Here is a 9,475-nt window from a genome sequence, read left to right as displayed (position 1 = left end):
TACATGGACCCTAACAATTGGGTAAATTGTGTCAGTGATTACATCATAAAGTGTGTGACAGAGACACAGCCACGTTATCCACACAAAAGACACTGTCACACTGGGTACCCCTTGGTGACTTTGAATTCACTTATTAGCCCAGGCTCCATGGAACATGCAGAGATCCATCTGTAGCTGTCAGTTCTAGGTCCACAGGAAGGGACAGAACCCTTGAGTAAGAAAGATGATCTTAAGAGTCAAGAGATAGAATTCAATTTTTATTCATAACAAATACATTTTTACAACAAAACAGGATTAAAATGAATAAAAATATTTAAAAATATTTGAAAGTAAAAATAGTAACAAGAACATATAAATATGAAACAACAAAAAGAAAACTTCAATTAAAATCATAACAAAAATATTTCTAAAAGCATATTCTTAACGAATATTTAGAAGCACAGACGTATTGCTGTTTCTCCTCTAGCACACATAATGAAAGGCAGTCGCCCAAGTTGTCTCTCAGGTGCTGTTTTCTGAAGAAGAAAGTGAGTAAGACCTCAATCAGTCAGGATGGCTTAGTGGTATATAAATTTAGGGTCTCTAAGAAATGACAAATTAACGCAGAGGATGAATACTCATCCAAAAAATGTTGTTACCATTCAGGATGTTGGTCATCAGGGACTCCTGAGAAAGCAACTTATTCTTCAGGAAGCTCTCTTACTGGGGTGTGTCCAATTCCAGCTCTCTTGCACTTTCTGAGACCTGGGAGAGGAAGGCAGTTTGTCAGACACTGATTTGGTGGGGAAATGCAAGCCAGCTGTCAGAATGCTGCCTTCTACCACCTCAGTTCTATTGGACAGTCGACATGGACCTTTTAACTGATATCATTGTTGCTAACTCTGTGGGCAGGGCAAAATCTCCAGCAGGCCACACAGTAATGTGGGCTGCCAATCTGGGACCCAGACTTATACCAGTGCAAACCAAGAACAGGGCAATAAGAAGAGACCTCATCGGGTTGCAGGAAGAAAGGAGATGTCTATATGTCACCAAGGATAAAGCCAATGCAAGTACTAATTTGACATTTCCACTTGGTTCTTATCCCAAAGGTGCTTCCTACACAAGAGGTCACATGACCACAGAGTTTCAATTGTTCAAGAACCAAGAAATTGTTCAAAACTCTACATAGGATCCAATCTATCACATGGATATTCAATAATGAGATATGTTACTCATCTGTCACCATTTCTAGACTGCAGCTTCAAAAAGAGCAGCAAAATATGCTTGCACAATGATTCAGTTTCTGAAAAGTGGTTAACTTCCTAGAATACTTGTGCATAGGCAGAGCAATGAACAATTCCATTACATGAGGTGGTTGGCTGGTTGTGAGTGTAAATTAGAAAGGTGGTAAGAGAAGCAAAGATGTATCAAATTGGCAAATTTTATCAGATATTGTTAAGCTAACACATCTGCTCGTCACTACCTGATAATGCTGGTTCTGGCTGTTGATGGTCTTTATCTTTCTTGTTGAAGTCAACCAAATATTTCTGGTTCAGTGCACAATCAAGATGTACCTCCTTGCTCTCCTGCTTTAGAGGGACCAACTTCTTCCTACATGTGTTCTCCATCAGGAGCTGGCTGAGCAGGTTTCTGGAAATACAGTATGCATAGTAAGATCATGCTGGCTCTTTCTCCCATTCCTACTCCCAAGTCCCACTAACTCTACCAGGTCCCAGATACCCATGAAGACTTAATAACGTGCATCTTGATACATATAAGGCTGCTGCACAAACCATAAAGAGTTAATTCAGGGAAGAATAAATTGTTTGCTTGGCCTGACACCAATTAGTGTCCACACCTCTGAGAAAGAACATGGATCTACAACTATCCATGAAAGCCCAATGCATTGGGGCAACATCAATTAGTAGTGGGCCAACACCCTCAAAGGAGGTCAGTAGAACCAAGAGAAGGTCATGCTAACCATGTGGTCCACGCACTGAATTTTGTAAAACCTGGTGTGACACCATAGGTCCAGGGCAGCCTAATAACCTTCTGCTGACTTCAATCAGTACTGTTCTATCTAGAGCCTTCTGAAGATGCCTAGACAATCCTGGGATGAGGAACAATCTTTTATGGAACTGAAAACTGAGTCCTAATGACCCTGGAACACTGATGGGTAAACAGCACAAGAGATAGAACCAGAGCTGAAGACCGTCCAATCCAGAACAAAGAAAGTCAGAAATGGCCATTCCACAAGTGATAGCCTTTCTGACCAGGACTTACCTAGAGAAGGTAATCTCCTTCTTCAGCTTATGGTTGTTCTCATGGACCTCAGTGTTCTCCATCTCTAAGTTGTGCAGAATTGACATGACCGCCTCCTCCATTCTCTCCAGGTCTTCATAATATGGATTTGGCCTGAAGTGTGGCCTGGCCCCAAATGATAGAATACAATGAACATCGGCATTTAGGAATATATAAACTCAGGGTGGGTCCTATATTACCCCAGGCTGCTGCCTGGATCTTCCAGCACTCAGTCCCCTGCCTAGCAAGTACAGAGACTCACCATAAACTCACTGCAATTACAATCTTGCAAAGCCACCAGCTGTCAAGGGCTTTGCAAATGCACACTGGGCACTCACTCTCCCTGACTTTATCCACGAATTCTTCATTCAGACCACAAGTTCTGCTTTTCAATAAATGGAAGCAGATGAGTCCATTTTCAATCTCACTCCTCAGGAAGGGTCAGGTTCTGAATCTCCACTATATGGGAGGTGAGGTTTAGCACAGGGTGGTTAGGGAGGCACAGCTTTCTAGAACCCAAAACCTTAACAGGATAAGATGAAGGTGACCTTGCAGACCCAGGAATGAAACAAGAGCATTTGGAGCGATTCATACCTGTTCTTCATGGATCTCTCTGTCAGAAACCTCAGGCGATCTCTCAGGTCATTTCTCTCCTCGGTAATGAGCTGCAGCTCTTTAATCAGCCTCTCCTTTTCCTTCATGGCCTGATTCTTGCTTAGGTCAGTGCCAGGGGATGATGTTTCTCTCCCAGCGTCTGTAGGTAGAAGAACACAAGTTAACCTGCATGGGAAGAATGCATAGAGTGTTCATAGACCTCAGTGAGGCCTAAACAGGAGAACAAGCCAGGAACCCAGTGTCACTGCTAGGCGATTGGTCTATGCTTAAGAGGCCTCCTCAGGGGATCTCAGTTCTCCCACTACTCTATAGAGACCAAGAGATGTAAGCAACCAGGTGTTCCCTATTCCGGACATCACGTGCTTACATGTACCATGGAGATGGCTTCTCCAGGATTATTGTCAGCTGAACAGGGTACAGCTTGGTTTCAGGACCCTCACCCCTGTGGCTTCAGAACTCAGATGATAAATTCACTATCCACAAAACTTGAGTGATTGGAGACACTCAGATGTCCTACCCTGATACTCTAAGGCAACAACTTTGGATTTAAAATGCATTTCCAAGGGAGGATATGTTCAATAGACTTATCAGTGTCCCTATGTGAAATACCAAATGCCCCAGAAGTGCAAATAGGTTACAGGCTGAATCTTGGTCTAAACGTTCCAAATAGTTTTGGTATTGTAGAAAAATGTTTGTAACATACAACCTCTAATACATAAAGCTAACGATGACCCTGCCAGTTAGAAGAAATCAGAGAAGGTCTAAGAACATAAGGTTATTGCCTGGAGCACAATCTCTCCCTGTTACTACTGTCAGATACCCACTGTATTTAAAGAAGCAATGATAGTGAGATACATTGCTGCCCTGTCTAAACTCAGAAAAGGTGGACCCTCCATGACCACTGATGGTGTTATTATATCAATGTAACAGAGCAAATGAACTGAAAAGTAAAGACCAGAAGTTCACAGTATAATAGCATTGGCCTTACCATATCCTCCCAGTGGGGATGGGGAAACTAAAGTTCTGAAATCCTTGACTTTAAGGAATTGTGATATTCGTGGAAATTCAATTCCTTTTCAGATGCTCCAGTTGTTGTGGCCCATTGCTAGAAAGGTCAGCTTAAGACTGCAGCCCCCCTGACAGGAAGCTCAAAATACACTGCCCAGAACTTACTCCACATTCCCCAGAAGTGCTGTCTTTGTCCATCATTACTTTGAGACGAAAGGCCAGACTCCTTCACTCTAGTCTCTCCACAATCGACGTTCCCCCTCCAAAAACGCTTGCGAAGACAGAAAAACATGTCTTAGCTTGTAACCGCCAGACTCGGACTGAGAGAAACTAGGGCACTGGTTGTCACTACAACACTGGTGACATCACAGAGGATGCCAGAACTCTCTAGGAGACAATAGAATGTCCAAGAAGGGACAGCAGATGTCATGGGGAGCAGACTTTGCCTCCCTGCTAATGTTCTCCCTGTACTGAGCATAAGCTGAGGTGCCCTTTCCAGGAGACTTTCCTGGGGCAGAGCCACTGAGCATCTCCTGCTTCCAAAGCCAAATTTTCCTGATTATAAAAAACCTTAGTAATTCCTATGCACCTAAATGAATGTTTCCTGTCAAATCTTTCCCATAAAATGTCTCATCCTAACTCAAATTGTCCACATTCACCAATGTTAGCCATTAAAACTTCTGAGATTTCACACCAGTTTGAATATGCAGTCAAAAGTTCTCTTGTCTCATTATGTACAGGTGCTTTATATCACATCAAGAAATAGTCTGCATGGTAGGTTACAACATGGGTGTGTATTAGGGGAACACTCATGAAGTCATGTGCTTAGCAATCGACAATTGCCAGAAAATTCCTTAGGAGAAAGAGTTGAAGTCTTTAAGGTGCTAGTAAAAGTGTGGACACCAGTTGGCAGAGGAAAATGCAATATTGGAGACACCAGTGAAGGGAACCTCATGCTGCTTGTGGGGTTCTGCTCATTGCACCAATGTCGCCAAAGGAGCACTGCTCACAGGCCTGAGTAAGATATACCACGAGCTTTTATCAGAGAAATAAAATACACAAGAGATATAGAGGTTGGCACAGAAATGTCTAAAATGAGGCTATAAACATCATTAAGTGGATAGAGCAAGGTCCCAGCACCTGTACACTGGGAAATGGCCACCCCACCAAACACAAAAGCATGTATCATAGTAAAAAATGAATACTTTATAGAATGCACCCACTAACACTGATTGATCACATCCGTAGTTCAAATTTTGGGGGCAAATTCATGGCCTTAACTACCTTTGTCTCAACTTATATAGCAAAAAATAAGAAAGAACGAGAAAAGACAAAGTCAAAACTAAAAGCTCAAGCTTCTCATATGAGGATTGCAGGAAGTGTTATATGGGAGTCAGTTCTGATTAGGCCATTTTAGATAGAACAGTGCATAGTGACCCTTAATGTGATGGGCCCTATATAAAGCTTTTTGCAATATTGGAATTTTAACAAACCTCATCCAGTATGTACGGAAGAGGCAAAGATGTGATCACCATGTCCTTACTCTGTATCAGGTTATTTTTCTGCATCCTTGATTGTCAGGCATAGAACAGCAACAATCTGAAATAGCTGGTAGACATGGAAAAACATGGCTAAAACTATAGTTGTGGGTTACACACCTCAACTGTGAAAGGCTAATGCTGTGTGCACAGTCCTTGGAGGCCACTCTTTTAAGCCTAATTATTTCAAACTGAAAGGAGGATTATCTGAGCTCAAGGTGATCCTGGCCAGCCAGGTAGAGGGCAACATGTGATACTTGAGACCCTGTTTTAAACCAGCACAGAAATCCACACTTCATTCAAAGCATCATCTACGAATTCTCGATTATTTACCATTCTCTCCCTACCAGTCGTTCTGTTTGGAATGGTAGAAAACAACTGGAACTGATCTTTCTATTTTAAGGACCTTGATCTCTCTTTTTTTAGGTCCACATTAAGAGTGCATACAAATGGACATCACCATCTGAACATCTTAGTATTATCTACTCTGTATATATAGCATAATACTGTGCCTATGACAGTCTTAAGCTTCCTTGAGTGTAGTTGCCCCATCAAGAAGTGTGAAGTTCTGAGTTCAAACCCCAGTGATGCTTTAAAGGGACTAGAAGAAAGCCATCAGAGATACTCCACTTCTTTGTCCTTAGATTAAATCAAGTTGACACAATGTGAACCTGGTGGGCTATTTAACCATGCATCTTTCTCCCAACCCCACTTCCACGAGTTCAGTCCATGGCAGAATTCATCCCCCACCATCCTAAATATTTCTTTATATATTTCTACAAGAGCCAGGTTTCTTTTTTTTTAATAGAATTAGTTGTAGGCAATCAACTGCTGCCCTATGTGAGAAATGATTAGTATCTATTGCAACTTACCACAGTGTATTTGTGTATACAAGTACATTATTGGAAATCCAGCATTACTGAGGGATTGGAAACCAGTGCTGTGGCCTTGCCTTTCTGTGCCTCTTCCTGGCTCACAGGCAGCTGGGGGCAGACCTTGAGTTCCTCTTCATGGACAGAGTGATGTTGAATGGGCACTGAGCAGGCAGAGAAACACAGCTGAGGCAGCTCCTTTCAGTTATTAAACACATCATCTCCTTCCGATCTTAAGGGCTATTGCTGAGGTCTTGCCCCCATACCTACCTTAATAGCAGTGAATTTGTTACACAGCAGCCAGCTCTTTCCTATTGCTCTGTAATACGCCTCCACATCATGGATGCCAAGAAAAACACTAACAAAGAACAAAAAACTCTGACGTTGAACTGTGTGGTGCTGGTCACATACCCTGTTATGTTCTGTATGTTATGAGGTTTGTTAATCTTAAGAAGTTCCCCAAGTGTATTCTTCACATAGGACCCAATAGATTCAAGGAAAATAGGAACAATTATGTGTAAAATGGCCTGAGTCAGGGCCCACAGACCGAAGCATTTCCAACACTTGTGCACCAGCCCATGTGGATTTTGCAATGAGCTGGGCCTAGCAATGTCCAGTACACAGTTGTGAGCTGTTGCTCTGGTTGAACTGTATTGGTGTGTGCATTAATAAGCTACACCTATTTAAATGAATTCAGTGTCCTGTGGTTTGAATCCAGACCCCTTGACACCAGGTCTTCCCTTCTGCAGCACTCAGGAAAAAGGCTAAGTTTAGGAAAGGTGACGTCTTGTCATAAGTTATGTGACAAGAGGGATGGTGAATGATCCCTTGTGATAAGAATCAAGGTTTCCTCTGTGGTATTTAGGTCTATACTGGCCCTGTGCAACAGCTTCAAGAACCCATTTCTGATTTTCCTTGGGATTCCCGTGATGATGCACTCAGACAGGATTGGAAATAACCAAAACGGTGGTCAGACTTGATTTATAAAATGTAGGTAACATTGCAAACTTATGTTGTAGGATATTTGATCATATTGTCATCCCCAATATTGTGTTATTTACTTAGAAAAATACCTTCTGGCTGTGTAGTTCAGTACTAGCACCAATATTTAACCCTAGAGCTATTTTTGTTTGTTTGTTTGTTTTTTGTTTTTGTTTTTGGATGAACAAGTACTTTCCTATTTTGTGGCCCAGCCCTATCTCTTACTTCTTTGCACAGTCATAGAGAGACCTCAAACATATACTCAGACAAAGCCAGGGGAGTGTATAAAAGGGCCTAAGGCAATACCACATAATGACATTGAAAGTGGGCTCTCTTCTTCATGCACGCCTCCAGCTCTCCTGACATCTACATGAATTATAACTCCTAATGCAGTGTAAATGATGTCTGCGCTATTGCTGAAGGAATCATGAGAATAACAACTGTAAACATTCCACCATGGATAGAATTTGTGGAAAGAGGCAACTGGCAGCCAATGAGAGGGCTCTACAGTTAAAGGGGCTTGCTGTCAAGTCTGATGAGCTTGACTCAATCCCCAGGACCCACGTGGTAAAAAGGAGAGAACCAAGGGACAAGCTGTCCTCTGGCTTCCACTCATGTGCTTACATGTATGTGAGTATATATGTATATGTCTGTATGTACGAGTGGATATGAATGTGTGTACGCATGTATGTGTATACGTGTATATGTATATGTGTGTATATGTCTGTCTATATGTGTGTATAGGTGTATTTGTATGTGTGTATATGTATTGTATGTGTGTGTATGTGTGTATGTATATGTGTATGTGTGTATGCATGTATGTGTGTATGTGTGTATGTGTGTATGTATATGTGTATGTGTGTATGCATATATGTGTGTATGTGTGTGTATGTGTGTGTGTATGCATGTAGTTGTGTATATATGTGTGTGTGAGCATGAATGTGTATAGTCATGTATATGCATGTGTTTTCATGTACGTGTATTCGTGTATATGTACGAATGTATGTGTGTATATGTATGTATGGACACACAAACACACACAATGTTAAAACATAAAAAGCTCCTTGAAGTATTCACCGTGCCTGGATAAGTGGTGACCATGTGGGGGAAACACATGTCCATGTACACATACCTGTTCACATGTGCTGAGCAATGCCCAGGCTGGTCTTGAGCTCACTACCTGCCCAACGATGAGTTTCTGCCCACCTGGTCTTCTCAGAGCCAGGCAACGATTGTTCCTGCCATTCCAGTTCTGTTCCCGTTTCTCATGCCACAAACCTTCTAGCTTGAATCTCACCTACTGACGCAGGAACCTAACAGCCTCCAACCGAGTGAAGTAAGTAAACTTCTTCCTGACATCCTCAGGCTTGGTGTCCCCCATGAGTCACAGGGAGGAAGGATGGCATGCACCAAGGAGAAGGGCCATGTGCAAGGAAGACAGGATCATAAGTCAGTCATCCCTGACACCAGCAAAGTGTGTGCTTCAGAGCTGGCTCTGCTCACTCTTGTCCCAGTGGCAGGACTTAAGAGTGGTGCATACCTGTCACCCAGCACTCAGAGACGTCTGAGGCATGAGAACCAGGAGTTCATGGCCATCTTAACTAATGGTGAGATCAAAGCCAGCCTGGGCTGCATGAGACTCAGTCTCAAAGCAGGCAAGGAGGAACTTGCTATATTTGAGCAAGGAAGCTGGAATCCTCCTGGGTTCTAAACATTCACTGCAATACAGAAAGATGCTAGGGCTAGTCTGGCAGAAAGTAGGAGACAGAGAAGCCAGGTTAACCCTCCCTAATCTTCTCATGCTGTGTGAGCTATGAGTAGATGGTGCCCTATACACTGTGGACAAGATGGTCTCTCAGACGGTTCAGAAAGCAATGGCAGCCTCCAGCAATTCTCCACTTGGGTGTCACTTGAGTCTTATATGTGTGTGTTTACAAGCCAAAAAATAAGATCCATAGGTGACTGTGTAAATTCAACATGGCCCAGCCATGTGCTGGAATATTATTCAGCCTTACATAGGAATGGGATTCTGACCCTTGAACAGGAATAGAATGGTAGCCATTCTCCTAAGTCAGACCTCCAGGCAGTGCAAAGACAAACTAACACTGTATGACACCACTGAGGGCTGCAGTGTCACCAGTTATATAAAGACAGAAAGCAGGAAGGTTTACAGAGCCCTAG

The 9,475-nt window shown here is 42.6% G+C and overlaps 1 protein-coding gene across 2 annotated transcripts; it reads right to left on the bottom strand.

Moving 5' to 3' along the window:
• Positions 1–244: 244 nt before the first annotated feature.
• On the bottom strand, positions 245–4,423 carry LOC134483186 (uncharacterized). 2 transcript variants are annotated; one of them, XM_063278451.1, is made up of 6 exons: positions 4,069–4,423; positions 2,875–3,034; positions 2,263–2,406; positions 1,463–1,629; positions 639–744; positions 245–515 (listed from the first exon to the last, which is right to left on the bottom strand). In XM_063278451.1, the coding sequence occupies exons 1-5, from the start codon at positions 4,193–4,195 to the stop codon at positions 680–682; spliced, it is 663 nt and encodes a 220-aa protein (XP_063134521.1). In that variant the 5' UTR covers positions 4,196–4,423; the 3' UTR covers positions 245–515; positions 639–679. The 2 variants fall into 2 exon arrangements, with proteins under 2 accessions (XP_063134521.1, XP_063134522.1); XM_063278452.1 differs by having other exon boundaries at positions 245–744.
• Positions 4,424–9,475: the final 5,052 nt, after the last annotated feature.

This window comes from Rattus norvegicus, chromosome 19 (assembly GCF_036323735.1).
Source record: "Rattus norvegicus strain BN/NHsdMcwi chromosome 19, GRCr8, whole genome shotgun sequence".
NCBI lineage: Eukaryota > Metazoa > Chordata > Mammalia > Rodentia > Muridae > Rattus > Rattus norvegicus.
This window is presented reverse-complemented; position numbering and strand designations above follow the sequence as displayed.

Bases quoted from the DNA above. Each gene is read 5' to 3' on its own strand.
- LOC134483186 (XM_063278452.1), bottom strand. From the start codon at position 4,195: ATGTTTTTCTGTCTTCGCAAGCGTTTTTGGAGGGGGAACGTCGATTGT. The intron at 3,035-4,068 runs GTAAGTTCTGGG...TTCTACCTACAG, and splicing joins GCACTTCTGGGGAATGTGGA to ACGCTGGGAGAGAAACATCA. The intron at 1,630-2,262 runs GTAAGTCCTGGT...CTGTATTTCCAG, and splicing joins AAGGAGATTACCTTCTCTAG to AAACCTGCTCAGCCAGCTCC.